The 19,551-nt window shown below is 45.1% G+C and overlaps 1 protein-coding gene across 1 annotated transcript in view; it reads left to right on the top strand.

Moving 5' to 3' along the window:
* Positions 1-653: 653 nt before the first annotated feature.
* Positions 654-19,551, top strand: part of LOC143764299 (nicotinamide N-methyltransferase-like) — a 79,819-nt gene continuing 60,921 nt past the window's right edge. The window contains exons 1-2 of the mRNA XM_077249728.1: positions 654-863; positions 4,892-5,099. Of these exons, the coding sequence (XP_077105843.1) occupies positions 713-863; positions 4,892-5,099 (359 nt within the window). The 5' untranslated portion in view covers positions 654-712. The remainder of the gene's footprint in view (positions 864-4,891; positions 5,100-19,551) is intronic.

Raw genomic sequence — 19,551 nt, 5'->3', positions numbered from 1 at the left:
GTAGCTCTCCAGGACCTTCCTAGTGGTCCAATCGGAGCTGCTACAGGACCTGAGCATGTGACCCCCGACCTCCAATGAGTGGTCGTCCCGTTGGCATGCTCAGCAGAAGAAAAGCAGGACTTAGTTCCTGGAACGTCTGCTCACCAATGATCAGTGCTGGTTACAAAGGGTGAGCCTGGAAGGAGAGCAGTAACCAAGCGCACAGTATCAGCTTGAGCCACACACTGGGATCGACATCTCTGCTGAGCAGGTTCCACTGTGGCTGGAAGAGAATGAGAGACTGCAGTGGACATGGTTCGAGATTCCCCCTGTGCAGCTGTGGGAACTTGACACCTAATACCCATATCAAAATGTGCAAAATCTACACCCCCCATGGCTATAAAGACATCACAAAGCTGGATTGATACAAAAATATATTTTATTAGTTTTTTTCACTGCCAAAAAAGTAAATTCAAGAATTCTGTGTACTCCTGAAGAGTTAGTCATTAATGGGTTAAGCAACTTGTTTTCATAACATTTTAACATATGACGATCTTTCAAATTCCAATTAAAAGTAGGATCATATGATTCTCTAAAGCAACATAAGAACTCATGTTATCATAAGTAAATGTAATCCTTACTAACATGCTTTGTTAATCCATTCTTTCTGATTATATAAAACCTCGAGCAGCAGTGCAGAAAGAGTCACCAGTCTGTAATAGAAGATTAGACAATGGATTCCAGCACCTGTAAGCGCTACCATGAAGATGAATTTGATTCCAGAGAAAATCTGGAGTTTTATTTTTCAGATAAACCTGATATGGTCTTTCGAGAGGATTCCTTAATATTTCCCATTGAAAATCTTACAAAAATATTCACAGAGGGTATGTATCTAATTCTTTTTGAGTTTAATTAGTTCAATAAGATACCAAAGAAGCAAACTTGGTTATAAAGGGTTTGGGTAATAAAAGAGGAAAAACACACTGCTCCAAGCATATCCACCAAATAGAGCATAGCAAAGCTCTAGTTATTACAAACAGAAGAATATAGAGGTTTTAGGTTTTAAGGGTGTCAGTGTTCTCCTCTCCGTGTTCAACAACAATTTAGAAAATACAGTGATTGTGATAAAATGATCATTTAAGAATTTAAATTTCGGCTGGTACATTCACATGTGCAAATTTTCAGATGCAAATTTTGATGAACATCCAGAGAAAATCCACAGCAAAATTTTCAGGTGTTTCATATGGACTTTCTGTGGATTTTGTTGTGTATTTGTCATACAGTCTTCCCTTGAATTTGCCCTATAGATTAAAAATCTGCTGTAAAATTCTAGACCACAGGTCAATTTTTGCACTAAATGGTATTTGAAGCATGTGTATAAGGCTTCTTGAAAACTTATCTGAGACATTCTATTACTTTTAATGAGCAATGTGTGCTTCAAGAATAACCATTGCTTTATTTTTTTTCTTTAAATCAATGGTAAACATGAAAATACAGCAGACTCAATGTGTCCTATGTGATGTACATACACAAGTACCATTGTCTCCTATGTGATGTATACGGGTGTCTCAGTGTCTAATGCGTGATACACAAACACAAATTCCAGTGTCTCCTATATGATATATAAAGCTGTCTCAGTGTCTCCTATATGATGTATACAACAGTATCAGTGTCTCCTATATGATGTATAAAGCTGTCTCATTGTCTCTTATATGATGTATACAACAGTCTCAGTGTCTCATATATGATGTATGAAACGGTCTCAGTGTCCCCTATGTAATGTATGCAACAGTCTCAGTGTCTCCTATGTGAAGTATGTTGCAGAGTCACAGTTTATCTTAAGGTTACCATTTTTAAAGTTTCACCGAATAGTGCTCAAATCATATAATAATAATAATAAAAAATGTTATTTATATAGCGCCAACATATTCCGCAGCACTTTACAATTAAGCGGGGACATGTACAAACAATAAATTCGGTACGAGTTAAGACAATTTAAACAGTGACATTAGGAGTGAGGTCCCTGCTCGCAAGCTTACAATCTACAAGGAAAAAAACCTTTAATATATCTCAAGAAAACTTTTAAATAGTACAATCAACACCCAATACTATGATACGGGTCTGCTAATACACTGCTCAAAAAAATAAAGGGAACACTAAAATACCATATCCTAGATATCACTGAATGAAATATTTCAGTTGCAAATCTTTATTCATTGCATAATGGAATGTGATGAGAACAATAAAACATAAAAAATGATCATTGGAAATCAAAATGAATATCCCATGGAGGTCTGGATTTGGAATTATACTCAAAATCAAAATGGAAAATCAAATTACAGGCTGATCCAACTTCAGTGGAAATGCCTCAAGACAAGGAAATGGTGTTCAGTTGTATGTGTGTTGGCTCCTTGTGCCTGTATGACCTTCCTACAATGCCTGGGCATGCTCCTGAGGAGGCGGCGGATGGTCTCCTGAAGGATCTCCTCCCAGATCTGGACTAAAGCATCCAACAACTCCTGGATAGTCTGTGGTGCAACGTGACATAGGTGAATGGTGCGAGACATGATGTCCCAGATGTGTTCAATTGGATTCAGGTCTGGGGAACGGGTGGGCCAGTCCATAGCTTCAATGGTTTTATCTTGCAGGAACTGCTGACACACTCCAGCCACATGAGGACTGGCATTGTCCTGCATTAGGAGGAACCAGGGGACAACCGCACCAGCATATGGTCTCACAAGGGGTCTGAGGATCCCATCTCGGTACCTAATGGGAGTCGAGCTACCTCTGGCGAGGACATGGAGGAACGTGCAGCTCTCCAAAGAAATGCCACCCCACACCATTACTGACCCACTGCCAAACTGTTCATGCTGAAACATGTTGCAGGCAGCAGATCACTCTCCATGGCATCTCCAGACTCTGTCATGTCTGTCACATGTGCTCAGTGTGAACTTGCTTTCATCTGTGAAGAGTGGCGAAATTGCCAATCTTGGTTTTCTGTGGCAAATGCCAAGCATACTGCACGGTGTTGGACTGTGAGCATAAGCCCATCTGTAGATGTCGGGCACTCAAACCATCCTCATGGAGTCGGTTTCTAACCATTTGTACAGACACATGCACATTTGTGGCCTGCTGGAGGTCATTTTGCAGGGCTCTGGCAGTGCTCCTCCTGTTCCTTCTTGCACAAAGGCTGAGGTAGCAGTCCTGCTCCTGGGTTGTTGCCCTCCTATGGCCCCCTCCACATCTCCTGGTGTACTGGCCTGTCTGCTGGTAGCGCCTCCATCCTCTGGACACTAGGCTGACAGACACAGCAAACCTTCTTGCCACAGCTCACATTGATGTGCCATCCTAGATGACCTGCACTACCTGAGCCACTTGTGTGGGTTGTAGAGTCCGTCTCATGCTACAACTAGTGTGAAAGCACAACCAACATTCAAAAGTGACCTAAACATCTGCCAGAAAGCATTAGTACTGAGATGTGATCTGTCGTCCCCACCTGTAGATCCACTCCTTTATTGAGTGTGTCTTGATAATTGCCAATAATTTCCATCTGTTGTCTATTCCATTTGCACAACAGCAAGTTAAATTTATTGCAAAACAGTGTTGCTTCCTAAGTGGACAATTTGATTTCACAGAAGTTTGATTTACTTGGAGTTATATTCATTGTTTAAGTGTTCCCTTTATTTTTTTGAGCAGTGTATATGGGCAAATAAAGAAGAGGAATATTTTACCCTAATAGCTTACTAAAATATCCCATCCTACCAGTGGAGGTTGGCACCCTGGAACCTGCGCATTGGCGCCCCTGCTCAACGTAGACTCTCCCTCCCTTTACCTAGAAAAACCTTTTACTGAATTCACACAAAGCAAATGATAGAACATTTTTGCATTTGGGCAAATCAGACTTTTTTATAAATAATTAATGGTGGTGTTTAAATCTTTTGCTCTGTGAGTTTGACACACAAATTAAAAATGACAATAATGGGTGCAGCGATAATACATGGCACAGTGACAGATGGAAAAAGATTAATGCTGTGGCATAAAATATTAAAAGTCTGCAACAGTGTTTAAAACTGGTAGTTTGACATAGAAAAAACAAATCACAATAATGGCTGCAGCAGTCAGACAACGCACAGTGACAGATGTCCAAAAAAGTTATGATGTGACAAACTAAATTTTAACAGTCTGAGCTACAAATAAAAATGGGGGGTTCTATCTGCTTCTTTGATACAGAATGTTCTAAAAAGCATTACACAGACTCCGCACAAGTGACCTCAGACATATATACCATCATGATCGGCTGTGCTATAACTGCTACTGTAAGGCATTATGGGGAGACCTGCCAGGTGATGTGATCTCTCTTCTCTACCTTATACTGTCTGAAATTAACCAAGAATTATTCTGATTTGTAAACTTAGTGAATTTTGTAAAATTTGTATCTATTTCAATTTGTGCAAAATTGATTTATGCTTCTGTAAGATTTTTATGATGATGAAAAGATATGTTATGGGTGGATTTTGCAGCAGAATTGTGCACTTGGAAGCAGATTTACCGGATCGTCTTGTTGGGTTGAGAAAATCGTTCTAACCAAAAGTTCTAATTTCACCATTCTGCCTGCTAATTGGACAAGCAGTCTCTATTCTGTGGCATCTATCATTTTACATGTACATGAGTTCTGCTGTTTATTACAGATCCTGAGACGGCACCGTGCGACTGCAGTAAATGTTCGGCACCTATGAAAGCAGCCTTCCGTTTGTGCAGTCAATATATGATGAAATTTCAGGAAGGAGTTAACGAAAATGGATTGAAAGTTCTGTTTTGATTTTCCCATTCAGTATTCAATGACACAATTTGACTATTATTCTAACTTTTCCACCTCTATGTATGTATCAATATTTCACATTTTTTTCTGCAGGTCATGTTAAAGGCGATATCTTGATTGACCTTAGTTCTGGTTCTATGGTTCATCATCTGTTTGCAGCCTGTGACTTTTTCAAGCACATCATAGTGCTGAAGATGAGAGACAGATGCATCATGGAGATGAAAAGATGGGTGGACTCACGTACAGGAGCGTTTGATTGGAACCATGCCACACAACTTCATGTAGACAGAGCGGGAAAGAGGTGAAGTATATGTCCTAAAATTAGGAAATCCCTCTCATGTCATTTTTTACTACAAAGGACATAAAAGCAGTTCTTAGTGTAATATCATAAATATCTATGGTTTACCTGATGGTACAATGATGGTTTGTTCTAACTGAAATTTTAGTAAGGCTCTACTTGTGTTTAGAGATGAGCCACCTCCCTAGTGTTCGGGTTCGGTGCGGTTCGGTTCGTCAAAAAAAAGAAATATCTTTAGGTAGAATGGCAGTGGGTCCATTCAGAACACTTTCCTTAGAAGACGTAGTGGTACCACCGTTGGGAGTTGTGCCAAAAAATGAACCCAATACATTCAGACTAATCCACCAATTGTCATATCCAAGGGGCAGGTCAGTAAACGACAACATCGACGCGGAACCAAGTAAAGTACTATGTACTGTACCTCCTTTGACGAGGCAATCAGGTGGGTCAAGAAGTTGGTAAGGGGCACCCTAATGGCCAAAACAGACATTGAGGGGATGTTCCGGTTACTACCTGTGCCTCCGAATAGTGTCCTCCCATTGGGCTGCTTCTGTGAAGGAGCATACTACATAGATCGCTGTTTGCCCATGGGGTGCTCCATACCCTGCTCACTATTTGAGGCATTTAGTTGCTTCCTCTAATGTGTCGTCTTGGACGTTTGTAAGGCGGCACATATTATCCATTACCTTGACGACTTCTTATGCCTGGGCCCAAAAGATTCGCCACAGTGTGAAAACACCCGGTAGTCCACCTGTGAGAAGGAGAGAGCTGGAGGGAGAGTGGACACCCCAGGGCCGAGGGGTTAGATTGAGAAAGAAAGAAGGCGGTGTAGCTTGCTTCATGGGTGGGGTACTCCGCTGAGTAGCAGAAATTGCTACTAGGCCCAAAAGGATTTCCTGGCCTAGATGCCGTTAAAAAATAGTACTTAGGTAAACAGGCGGTGTAGCTTGCTTCATGGGTGGGGTACGCTGCTGAGTAGCACCAAATTCTACTAGGCCCAAAACGATTTCCTGGGCCAGATGCCGTTAAAAATAGTACTTAGGTAAACAGGCGGTGTAGCTTGCTTCATGGGTGGGGTACGCTGCTGAGTAGCACTAAATTCTATTAGGCCCAAAAGGATTTCCTGGGCTAGATGCTGATAAAATATAGTACTTAGGTAAACAGGCGGTGTAGCTTGCTTCATGGGTGGGGTACGCTGCTGAGTAGCATGAAATTCTACTAGGCCCAAAAGGATTTCCTGGGCCAGATGCCATTAAAAATAGTACTTAGGTAAACAGGCGGTGTAGCTTGCTTCATTGGTGGGGAACGCTGCTGAGTAGCACTAAATTCTACTAGGCCCAAAAGGATTTCCCGGGCTAGATGCCATTACAAAATAGTAGTTAGGTAAACAGGCGGTGTAGCTTGCTTCATGTGTGGGGTATGCTGCTGAGTAGCACCAAATTCTACTAGGCCCAAAAGGATTTCCCCTTGCCAGATGCCGTTAAAAATAATACTTAGGTAAACAGGCAGTGTAGCTTGCTTCATGGGTGGGGTACTGTGCTGAGTAGCACAAAATGCTATTAGGTAAAAAACGATTTCCTGGGCTTTATGCAGTTAAAAATTAGTAATTAGATCAACAGGCAGTGTAGCTTGCTTCATTGGTAGGGTACGCTGCTGAATAGCACTAAATTCTACTAGGCCCAAAAGGATTTCCTGGGCCAGATGCTGTTAAAAATAGTACATAGGTAAACAGGCAGTGTAGCTTACTTCATGGGTGGGGTACTGTGCTGAGTAGCACAAAATTCTACTAGTCCCAAAAGGATTTCCCAGGCTAGATGACATTACAAAATAGTAGTTAGGTAAACAGGTGGTGTAGCTTGCTTCATAGGTGGGGTACGCTGCTGAGTAGCACTAAATTATACTATGCCTAAAAGGTTTTCCTGGGCTAGATGCCATTAAAAATAGTTCTTAGGTAAACAGGGGGTGTAGCTTGCTTCACGGGTGGGGTACGCTGCTGAGTAGCACTAAATTCTACTAGGCCGAAAAGGATTTCCTGGGTTAGATGCCGATGCAAAATAGCAGTTAAGTAAACAGGTGGTGTAGCTTGCTTCATGGGTGGGGTACGCTGCTGAGTAGCACTAAATTCTACTAGGCCCAAAAGGATTTCCCTGGCTAGATGCGGTTACAAAATAGTAGTTAGGTAAACAGGCGGTGTAGCTTGCTTCATGGGTGGGGTATGCTGCTGAGTAGCACCAAATTCTACTAGGCACAAAAGGATTTCCTGGGCCAGATGCCGTTAAAAATAGTACTTAGGTAAACAGGCGGTGTAGCTTGCTTCATGGGTGGGGTATGCTGCTGAGTAGCACTAAATTCTACTAGGCCCAAAAGGATTTCCCGGGCTAGATGCCGTTACAAAATAGTAGTTAGGTAAACAGGTGGTGTAGCTTGCTTCATGTGTTGTGTACGCTGCTGAGTAGCACTAAATTCTATTAGGTCCAAAAGGATTTCCTGGGCTAGATGCCGTTACAAAATAGCATTTAGGTAAACAGGTGGTGTAGCTTGCTTCATGGGTGGGGTATGCTGCTGAGTAGCACTAAATTCTACTAGGCCATAAAGGATTTCCCGGGCTAGATGACGTTACAAAATAGTACTTATGTAAACAGGCGGTGTAGCTTGCTTCATGTGTGGGGTATGCTGCTGAGTAGCACCAAATTCTACTAGGCTCAAAAGGATTTCCCGGGCCTGATGCCGTTAAAAATAATACTTAGGTAAACAGGCAGTGTAGCTTGCTTCATGGGTGGGGTACTTTGCTGAGTAGCACAAAATGCTATTAGGTAAAAAACGATTTCCTGGGCTAGATGCAGTTAAAAATTAGTAATTAGATCAACAGGCAGTGTAGCTTGCTTCATGGGTGGGGTACGCTGCTAAGTAGCACCAAATTCTACTAGGCCTAATAGGATTTCCTGGGCCAGATGTCGTTAAAAATAGCACTTAGGTAAACAGGCGGCGAAGCTTGCTTCATGGGTGGGGTACGCTGCTGAGTAGCACCAAATTCTACTAGGCCCAAAAGGATTTCCCGGGTCAGATGCCATTAAAAATAGTACTTAGGTAAACAGGCGGTGTAGCTTGCTTCATGGGTGGGGTACGCTGCTGAGTAGCACTAAATTCTACTAGGCCCAAAAGGATTTCCTGGGCTAGGTGCCGTTACAAAATAGTAGTTAGGTAAACAGGCAGTGTAGCTTGCTTCATGGGTGGGGTATGCTGCCGAGTAGCACTAAATTCTACTAAGCGGAAAAGGATTTCCTGGGCTAGATGTCATTACAAAATAGTAGTTAGGTAAACAGGCGGTGTAGCTTGCTTCATGGGTGTGGTACTGTGCTGAGTAGCACTAAATTCTACTAGGCCCAAAAGGATTTCCCGGGCTAGATGCCGTTACAAAATAGTAGTTAGGTAAACAGGCGGTGTAGCTTGCTTCATGGGTGGGGTACGCTGCTGAGTAGCACTAAATTCTACTAGGCCCAAAAGGATTTCCTGTGCTAGATGCCATTAAAAAATAGTAGTTAGGTAAACAGGCTGTGTAGCTTGCTTCATGGGTGGGGTACGCTGCTGAGTAGCACTAAATTCTACTAGGCCCAAAAGGATTTCCTGGGCTGGATGCCGTTACAAAATAGTACTTAGGTAAACAGGCGGTGTGTGGCTTGGCTGCTCTGCTGACTAGCAGACACTGAATCTTTGGAGCAGACCTCTGAATCCCAGGCCATAGTATGAGTAAACAACTCTGCACACGACCCCACCCACCTGGAATTGACGATGACAACGTCATGTAAAACTCAGCAAGGGGACTAAATAAAAGAGTCTCCATTTTTTAAAAAAATTCGGCCACAGACACCACTTAAGTGGCATCAAGAGTTTTTTAAAACAGTTGGTGAGGTGATTTTCAAAAATCATCACGCTTTTAGTCTCCCCAAGATGACACAGGGGTAGAAAAGTCCTTGCGGATCCAGGATTTGTTCATCTTGATGAATGTTACAGTAGTCTGTCTACATTGTCACTGGACAGCCGCGTGCGCTTATCTGTCGGCACACCACCAGCAGCGCTGAGCACACAGTCAGAGAGAACGCTGGCTGCGGGGCACGACAAGATCTCCAAGGCATGAGTGGCGAGCTCAGGCCATTTTTCAAGATTGGAAGCCCAAAATGAGCAAGGGTCCAGTTCCACAGTCATGGCATCGATGTTAACTTGGAGATACTCTTGTACCATCCTCTCTCGGCGTTGGCTGTGCATCAGACTTCTTGTCTCCTGTGGCCTTGCAAAGGATGGTCTAAAAAAATCTTGAAACGATAGGAAAAAATTGCTGTTACCACCAGATACGATGTTACTGTTACGGTTAGAGTAATGACTCGATAGTCCCACGGTTGGCAAGTTAGAACTCAGGGATTGACTACGTGCACCACTGGTATTTTGTGGAAAACCAGATGTTAGATTCTGTAACAGTCTCTGCTGATACTCCTGCATGCGTGAATCCCTTTCTATGGCAGGAATTATTTCACTAAATTTGCTTTTGTACCGGGGGATCTAAGAGTGTGGCAACCCAGTAGTCGGCATTACTTCGAATTCTGACAATCTGAGGGTCATGTTGCAGGTAGTGCAGCAAGAAGGCACTCATGTGTCTTGCGCATCCAGGAGGACCAAGTCCTTGTTGTCTTGGTGGTGGCGAGGTGAGAATCATGCTTCCTTCGTCTGCCCTCTCCCCCCAACCTCGCACAACAGAAATTTGATCAAGGTCTCCCTCATCTGATGAGTCTTCCATGCCCAGCGCCAGTTCGTCCTCCACTTCTTCCTCGCATCCTGCACCTTCCTCAAAAGTTTGGCTGCTACCATGCGCCCTCGGTAATCCCTCTACCCCAGCCTCCAATTCCAGCCACCTTGGTGCTGCCAACCTTCTTGACCTTGGAGATATGATCCCTTCCACATACTACTCCTCCTGTTCCGCCTCCTCCTCTTGTTCCAACACCTGACTCCGAACACTGTGTAAGGTGTGCTACAGCATGTAAATCACCAGAATGGTCATGCTGATAATGGCATCGTCAGCACTAAACATCTTTGTTGCAATTTCAAAACTGTGCAGAAGGGTGCATAGGTCCCTGATCTGAGACCACTCCTGCAGCGTGATTTGCTCCACCTCTTGAGCTCATTGGCCCAGGCTATAGGTCACAACGTATTATACAAGGGCTCGTCGGACAGTGCAGACACTGCTCCTAGGCCCAATACTATTAACTGGATTAGATGCAGTAAAAATAGAGATACACAGGCGGTATAGTTAGTTTCACAGGCGGGCTACTCGGCTGACGTGCAGACACTGCTCCTAGGCCCTAAACTATTAACTGGATTAGATGCAGTAAAAATTGTGATACACAGGCGGTAAAGATTGTTTCACAGGCGGGCTACTCTGCTGACGCGCAGACACTGCTCCTAGGACCAAAACTATTAACTGGATTAGATGCAGTAAAAATTGAGATACACAGGTGTGGCACCCCAGTGTCCTGGTCATCGCAGTGATGTCATTATCCTTCCAGGGGAGAAGTGATGTCATGTCTGAAGGCAATGAAAGACAACCACATTCAGGTATTACTCACATGCAACATGTTCACACTCCAGACCAGAAGGGGGAGCTCTAAGCCTGTTTAGGGTGACCTCCCCTAATTACATCCTGATTTGGAGGAAAAGAGTTCAGTTTCTGTCAGGCAGAGAGAAGGAGTGGAGCTCTGCTTGCATGATGTGCTGCAACTCCTGGGAAAAGACAAGGTGAACATACTGCGGAGAGTGTGCAGGAAAGCGGAGCATAGGAGAGAAATACCAGAGGGAGAACAGCCAGGAACAAGCTTCTCTTTTCTGAGGCACAGAAGCCGGTAGCCAGAAACACCGAGGGAGTAATAGGCTCTACGCATTACTTCAAACAACGGCAGGACAGTTAATTCCAAGTTGGCTGCCCAACCTTTAACCTAATGAAGACAACGGAGGCAAATTGTGGCAGAGGGGCGTCTCTAGGGTCTCTATAAAATAGCTCTAGGCCTACCCCGTCATACGGGTGTCCTATCCATACCATCTGGGGGACGGAGAGAGAGAATATCAGAAAAATACACGACAGTTGTGAGGACTATCCCGTGGTCCTCAGCAGGGAGGTACTACAACACACAGGCGCTAGTAGGAAGGCTACTGATTTCCACCTGGATAAGGGGACTCTGGAATTGCCTTCAGACCGACCGGACCCTGCCTGCCCTGTCATCTGGCGCTCCGGGCTGAGGATACCATCTGAAGTCTTCAGTAAACCAAGGTAAAAGACTGCAAACCTGTCTCCTCGTTCTTTATTGCACCTTGCCCATATATAAACTCTTTTACTGGACACCCCTGATGGCCACGGACTGGGTCAGCCACCGTGACATCCCCCAAACCGCAGGACCCGGTGCCGAGTACTCCATTGCCCTACACTGTGGGTCATCCATTTTGGCGTCACGAACAGGATCTACTTAAGCCTGGAAAAATCGGGTCATGTGCGCCTAAGAACTGTGCCCGAACTGTATGTGAACTACGATTTGCTTAAAGACTGTGTGTTGCAAATTGCCGCCAAAATCCGCCATTGCCATGCTGTGTGGAGCACGAGGGGAGGAGCCATAGCTTCGTGGGTGGCGCCAGCTGGAAAGAGCGTGAAGCAAGAAGACCGGTGCCGTGCTGCTGCCTGGGAAAGCCGGAAGTGGAGACGCCGTGCAGCAGAGCCGCCAGAAGAGACGCTGCAAAGTGACGATTCCAGAGAGGAGCCCCGATGTTGTGAATTCTGCTCTTGGGCTCCCTCCGGTAGTTGTAAGTTGTACTGCTGCTGATTCCAGCAATCATCAGGTGCTTTCACTTACTACCAATTCTGACTGGGCTACTTATTCTGGCTAGATCCTTTGGTCAGTGCCAGTTGTCCATGGTTTTCTGGAGGATTCACATCTCTACTTGGTTTCTCCTGCTGGATTGTCCAAATCATCAAAGATAAGTCCTGACTTTGTGTTTGCAGTCCACATGCAGTGGACTTTATAGCTCAGTGAATTGCTATGTTTTTTCTTGTCCAGCTTTGTCTGTGTAAAGATTTATTCAGCCAAGCTGGAAGCTCTGGAGTTGCAGAGTTACCCTCCATGCCTTTAGTTAGGTGTGGAGATTTTTGTATTCTCTGTGGTGGATTTTTGTAGTACTTTAATACTGACCGCAAAGTACTCTGTTCTGTCTTTTCTTTCTAGTTAGCGTGGCCTCCTTTGCTAATTCTGTTTTCAGTCTGCGTGTGTAATTTCCCTCTCCTCTCACAGTCAATATTTGTGGGGGGCTGTCTTTCCTTTGGGGATTTTCTCTGAGGCAAGATAGTTTTCCTGTTTCTCTCTTTGGGGGTAATTAGTCCTCCGGCTGTGACGAGGTGTCTAGGGAGTGACAGGAACATCCCACGGCTACTTCTAGTTGCGGTGTTAAGTTCAGGGTCTGTGGTCAGTATAGAGGCCACCTTCTCCAGAGCTCGTCCATGCTGCTCCTGGCCACCAGATCATAACAGTACAACTGGCCAACAAAGAGTTAAATGCATCTCAAAAGAAGGGAAGTGCTGAGCCATTTTTTTTTTTTGTAGTCTGTTTTGTCTTCTCTTCCCTCTTAAACTCTGGGTGGTTCAGGAGTTTGGCGCGGGCATGGATATTCAGGGACTGGCTTCTCGTGTGGATCAACTTGCTGCAAGAGTACAGGGTATTTCCGATTATATTGTCCAGACTCCGGTTTTGGAGCCTAGAATTCCTATTCCTGATTTGTTTTTTGGGGACAGGTCCAAGTTTTTGAGCTTTAAAAATAACTGCAAACTGTTTTTTGCTCTGAAACCTCGTTCCTCTGGTGATCCCATTCAGCAAGTTAAAATTGTCATCTCTTTGCTGCGTAGCGATCCTCAGGATTGGGCATTCTCCCTGGAGTCTGGGAACCCAGCCTTGCTCAATGTAGACACCTTTTTTCAGGCGCTAGGGTTATTGTATGATGAACCTAATTCAGTGAATCATGCAGAAAAGACCTTGTTAACCCTGTGTCAGGGTCAAGATGCGGCAGAATTATACTGCCAGAAATTTAGAAAATGGCCTGTGCTCACGAAATGGAATGAGGATGCTTTGGCGGCAATTTTCAGAAAGGGTCTTTCTGAATCCGTTAAAGATGTTATGGTGGGGTTCCCCACGCCTGCTGGTCTGAGTGATTCTATGTCTCTGGCCATTCAGATTGACCGGCGCTTGCGTGAGCGCAGAGTTGTGCACACGATGGCGTTGTCCTCTGAGCGGAGTCCTGAGCCTATGCAGTGTGATAGGATTTTGTCTAGAGCTGAAAGACAAGAATTCAGACGTCAGAATAGGTTGTGTTTTTACTGCGGTGATTCTGCTCATGTTATTTCTGATTGTCCTAAGCGTACAAAGAGAATCGCTGGTTCTGTTACCATCAGTACTGTACAACCTAAATTTCTGTTATCTGTTACCCTGATCTGCTCATTCTCGTCATTTTCTGTCATGGCATTTGTGGATTCAGGCGCCGCTTTGAACTTGATGGATTTAGAATTTGCCAGGCGTTGTGGTTTCTCATTGCAGCCTTTGCAGGATCCTATTCCTTTAAGGGGCATTGATGCTACACCTTTGGCTAAAAATAAACCTCAGTTCTGGACACAGCTGACTATGTGCATGGCGCCAGCACATCAGGAAGATTGTCGTTTTCTGGTGTTGCAAAATTTGCATGATTCTATTGTGCTGGGTTTTCCATGGTTACAGGTACATAACCCGGTACTGGATTGGAAATCCATGTCTGTGACTAGTTGGGGTTGTCAGGGGGTTCATGATGACGTTCCTGTGATGTCAATTTCCTCTTCCCCCTCTTCTGAAATTCCTGAGTTTTTGTCAGATTTCCAGGATGTATTTGATGAGCCCAAGTCCAGTTCCCTTCCGCCGCATAGGGACTGTGATTGTGCTATTGACTTGATTCCAGGCTGTAAGTTCCCTAAGGGCCGACTCTTCAACCTGTCTGTGCCAGAACATGCCACCATGCGGAGTTATGTTAAGGAGTCCTTGGAGAAAGGGCATATTCGGCCATCTTCTTCACCTTTGGGAGCGGGTTTTTTTTGTTGCCAAGAAGGATGGCTCATTGAGACCCTGTACTGATTATCACCTCTTGAATAAGATCACGGTCAAATTTCAATACCCTTTGCCTTTGCTTTCTGACTTGTTTGCTAGGATTAAGGGGGCTAGTTGGTTTACTAAGATTGACCTTCGAGGGGCGTATAATCTTGTTCGTATTAAACAGGGTGACGAATGGAAAACGGCATTTAATACGCCTGAAAGTCATTTTGAATACCTTGTGATGCCATTCGGGCTCTCTAATGCTCCATCGGTGTTTCAGTCCTTCATGCATGATATCTTCCGCAATTATCTTGATAAATTCATGATTGTATATTTGGATGATATTTAGATTTTTTCTGATGATTGGGAGTCTCATGTGAAACAGGTCAGGGTGGTATTTCAGATCCTTCGTGAGAATGCTTTGTTTGTGAAGGGGTCTAAGTGCCTCTTTGGAGTACAGAAGGTTTCTTTTCTGGGTTTCATTTTTTCTCCCTCATCTATAGAAATGGATCCGGTTAAGGTTCAGGCCATTCATGATTGGATTCAACCCACATCTGTGAAGAGTCTTCAGAAATTTTTGGGTTTTGCTAATTTTTATTGCCGTTTCATTGCCAACTTCTCCAGTGTGTTTAAACCCTTGACCAATTTGACAAAGAAAGGCGCTGATGTGACGAATTGGCCCTCTGCGGCTGTTTCTGCTTTTCAGGAACTTAAACGCCGATTTACTTCTGCCCCTGTGTTGCGTCAGTCGGACGTTTCTCTTCCTTTTCAGGTTGAGGTTGACGCTTCTGAGATTGGGGCAGGGGCCGTTTTGTCTCACAGGAATTCTGATGGTTCCTTGATGAAACCATGTGCCTTCTTTTCCCGAAAGTTTTCGCCTGCGGAACGCAATTATGATGTCGGCAATCGGGAGTTGTTGGCTATGAAGTGGGCAGTTGAGGAGTGGCGACATTGGCTTGAGGGGTCCAAGCACCGTGTTGTGGTCTTGACCGATCATAAGAATCTGATTTACCTCGAGTCTGCCAAGCGGCTGAATCCTAGACAGGCTCGTTGGTCCCTGTTTTTCTCCCGTTTTGATTTTGTGGTCTCGTATCTTCCGGGTTCTAAGAATGTTAAGGCTGACGCCCTCTCTTGGAGCTTTTTGCCTGATTCTCCTGGGGTCCTTGAGCCGGTCGGCATTCTGAAAGAAGGGGTGATTCTTTCTGCCATCTCCCCTGATTTACGACGGGCTCTTCAGGAATTTCAGGCTGATAAACCTGACCGCTGTCCAGCGGGGAAACTGTTTGTTCCTGATAGATGGACTAGTAAGGTGATTTCTGAGGTTCATTGTTCTGTGTTGGCGGGTCATCCTGGGATTTTTGGTACCAGAGATTTGGTTGGTAGGTCCTTTTGGTGGCCTTCTTTGTCACGGGTTGTGCGTTCTTTTGTGCAGTCCTGTGGGACTTGTGCGCGGGCCAAGCCCTGCTGTTCCCGTGCTAGTGGGTTGCTTTTGCCTTTGCCGGTCCCTGAGAGGCCTTGGACGCATATTTCTATGGATTTCATTTCTGATCTTCCTGTTTCCCAGAAGATGTCTGTTATTTGGGTGGTTTGTGATCGGTTTTCTAAGATGGTTCATTTGGTACCCTTGCCTAAATTGCCTTCCTCCTCTGATTTGGTTCCGCTGTTTTTTCAGCATGTGGTTCGTTTGCATGGCATTCCTGAGAATATTTGGTCTGACAGAGGTTCCCAATTTGTTTCTAGGTTTTGGCGGGCCTTTTGTGCTAGGCTGGGCATTGATTTGTCTTTTTCTTCCGCATTTCATCCTCAGACAAATGGCCAGACCGAGCGTACTAATCAGACCTTGGAGACTTATTTGAGATGCTTTGTGTCTGCTGATCAGGATGACTGGGTGACCTTTTTGCCATTGGCTGAGTTTGCCCTTAATAATCGGGCTAGTTCGGCTACTTTGGTTTCGCCTTTTTTTTGCAATTCTGGCTTTCATCCTCGTTTTTCTTCTGGACAGGTTGAGCCTTCTGACTGCCCTGGGGTGGATTCTGTGGTGGACAGGTTGCAGCAGATTTGGACCCATGTGGTGGACAATTTGGTATTGTCTCAGGAGAAGGCTCAGCGTTTTGCTAACCGTCGTCGGTAGGGTTGAGCGACTTTCATTTTTTAAAGATCGAGTCGGGTTTTGTGAAACCCGACTTTGTCCAGAGTCGAGTCGAGGGCAGTCGGCCGATTATCGCTAAAAGTCGGGGATCGACCGAAACATGAAACCCAATGCAAGTCAATGGGGAAGCATAGTCGGCAGTGAGTGGAGGCCAGGAAAACACCTACAGTGCCCATTTTAATGCCAAAAACATCCATTCTTGTTTCTGAAGCTTGTCAATCTTAATTAACTTTATAATAATAGTTGTTCATTGGAACTTGGGGGTTATTTGGCAAAAGTTGTGGGGGGTAGGGTTGGTTCAAGGTTTTAGTGGGCCCAGGAATCGTGGACTACGTCACGGCGGTGGAGCAGGGAGAGGTAAGTATTTCAACGTTGCAAGTGCTGTGATCCTGAGCAAGCAGGGGGGGCCCACTCGTTCGCATTGGCACTGGCACAGGGCCCCTCAAAGTACAGCGGTGTGTTTGCACGGCGGGGGCGCCTCCCACCAGCAGCGACACTTTTGCGTACTCTGAGGGGCCCTGTGCCAGTGACGTCGCCAACGAGTATGCCCCCCCCACCTGATGAAGGAACCTGCACTTTCATCTGCACCTTCCTCTTTGTCCCTGTGTAAGGTGGCATAACATGCGGGAAGGGGAACCTTACTTTCAGCAGGGTCAGATTCTGGCTGTGTAGAGTGCAAGGGGAATGTAGTGGTCTAGGTCAATGTACCAGCAGACTCATCTAGCAGTGGCTGGGCAATGGGCAGGATGAGGAGGAAACAGATATAGGGCCAAAGAATAAAGTAGGCTAAATGCAGTTCAAAATTGGTAACAGCACTAAACAGGCGGCATTGCTTTGTTCAGTGGAGTAGCAAACCCAGGAGCAGCAGACACTGTTTTAAGGGCCCAAACACACTAATAGGCCAAATGCAGTTTAATATCTGATACTTTAGGCCAAAAGCCTAAAGACTGAAGCTCAGCTTTATACAGTGGAGGACAACACCAGGGAGGGGCAGACACCGTTAGTAGGCTGTAACCACCAAGTTTTTTAAAAAACAGCACTTAATGAGAGCCAGAAGGTTGAAGCTCAGCTTTATTCAGTTGAGGACAAACACCAGGGAGGGGCAGACACCGTTAGTAGGCCGTAACCAAATTTAAAGGCCAAATGCAGTTTAATATCTAATACTATAGGCCGAAAGCCAGAAGGTGGAAGCTCAGCTTTATTCAGTTGAGGGCAAACACCAGGGAGGGGCAGACACCGTTAGTAGGCTGTAACCACCAAGTTTTTTAAAAACCAGCACTTAATGAGAGCCAGAAGGTTGAAGCTCAGCTTTATTCAGTTGAGGACAAACACCAGGGAGGGGCAGACACCGTTAGTAGGCCGTAACCAAAGTTGAAGGCCAAATGCAGTTTAATATCTAATACTATAGGCCGAAAGCCAGAAGGTGGAAGCTCAGCTTTATTCAGTTGAGGGCAAACACTAGGAAGGGGCAGACACCGTTAGTAGGCTGTAACCACCAAGTTTTTTAAAAAACAGCACTTAATGAGAGCCAGAAGGTTGAAGCTCAGCTTTATTCAGTTGAGGACAAACACCAGGGAGGGGCAGACACCGTTAGTAGGCCTTAACCAAAGTTGAAGGCCAAATGCAGTTTAATATCTAATACTATAGGCCAAAAGCCAGAAGGTGGAAGCTCAGCTTTATTCAGTTGAGGGCAAACACCAGGGAGGGGCAGACACCGTTAGTAGGCCGTAACCAAAGTTGAAGGCCAAATGCAGTTTAATATCTGATACTATAGGCCGAAAGCCAGAAGGTGGAAGCTCAGCTTTATTCAGTTGAGGGAAAACACCAGGGAGGAGCAGACACCGTTAGTAGGCCGTAACCACCAAGTTTTTAAAAAACAGCACTTAATGAGAGCCAGAAGGTTGAAGCTCAGCTTTATTCAGTTGAGGGCAAACACCAGGGAGCGGCAGACACCGTTAGTAGGCTGTAACCAAAGTTGAAGGCCAAATGCAGTTTAATATCTGATACTATAGGCTGAAAGCCAGAAGGTGGAAGCTCAGCTTTATTCAGTTGAGGGCAAACACCAGGGAGCGGCAGACACCGTTAGTAGGCCGTAACCAAAGTTGAAGGCCAAATGCAGTTTAATATCTGATACTATAGGCCGAAAGCCAGAAGGTGGAAGCTCAGCTTTACTCAGTTGAGGGCAAACACCAGGGAGCGGCAGACACCGTTAGTAGGCCGTAACCAAAGTTGAAGGCCAAATGCAGTTTAATATCTGATACTATAGGCCGAAAGCCAGAAGGTGGAAGCTCAGCTTTATTCAGTTGAGGGCAAACACCAGGGAGCGGCAGACACCGTTAGTAGGCCGTAACCAAAGTTGAAGGCCAAATGCAGTTTAATTTCTGATACTATAGGCCGAAAGCCAGAAGGTGGAAGCTCAGCTTTATTCAGTTGAGGGCAAACACCAGGGAGCGGCAGACACCGTTAGTAGGCCGTAACCAAAGTTGAAGGCCAAATGCAGTTTAATTTCTGATACTATAGGCCGAAAGCCAGAAGGTTGAAGCTCCGATTTAGACAGTGGAGGACAATTTGAATTAGGGACTGCAGACAGACTTAGTAGGCTGTCCCCTGTGGACCATGCATCCACCACATTAACCCATTGCGCCGTAATGGACACGTAATCTTCCGTGGCCATGCCTACAGGTCAATGCGTCTGTTGTCAGGTGCACCTTTGTACTCACAGATTGCCAGAGTGCATGGACAATGCGGTCTTTTACATGCTGGTGGAGGGTTGGGATGGCTTTTCTCGCAAAAGAAGTGTCGACTGGTTAGCTTGTAGCGTGGTACAGCATAGTCCATCATGGCCTTATTAATAGTAAATAAAATATATAACTAGGCTCTATGAACTTTTAAATAGGTTCCAGGGGTACACGGGCAGCATTGGTGTGGTCAGTGGAGGAGTATTGCAAGTAGGGGCCGCAGACAGGCTATCAAAGGCATAAAATAACAAACAATAGGCTCATGGCAGTTATAAATCGGTTACATGGATACACAGGCAGGCACTCCAGGCAGCATTGTGGTCAGTGGAGGAGTATTGCAAGTAGGGACCGCAGACAGGCTAACAAAGGCCTAAAATAACAAACAATAGGCTCATGGCAGTTTTAAATCGGTTACATGGATACACAGGCAG

Source organism: Ranitomeya variabilis, chromosome 4, assembly GCF_051348905.1.
Source record: "Ranitomeya variabilis isolate aRanVar5 chromosome 4, aRanVar5.hap1, whole genome shotgun sequence".
Classification (NCBI taxonomy): domain Eukaryota; kingdom Metazoa; phylum Chordata; class Amphibia; order Anura; family Dendrobatidae; genus Ranitomeya; species Ranitomeya variabilis.
The sequence above is the reverse complement of the archived record's forward strand: the minus strand, read 5'-3'. Positions and strand labels throughout refer to the sequence as shown.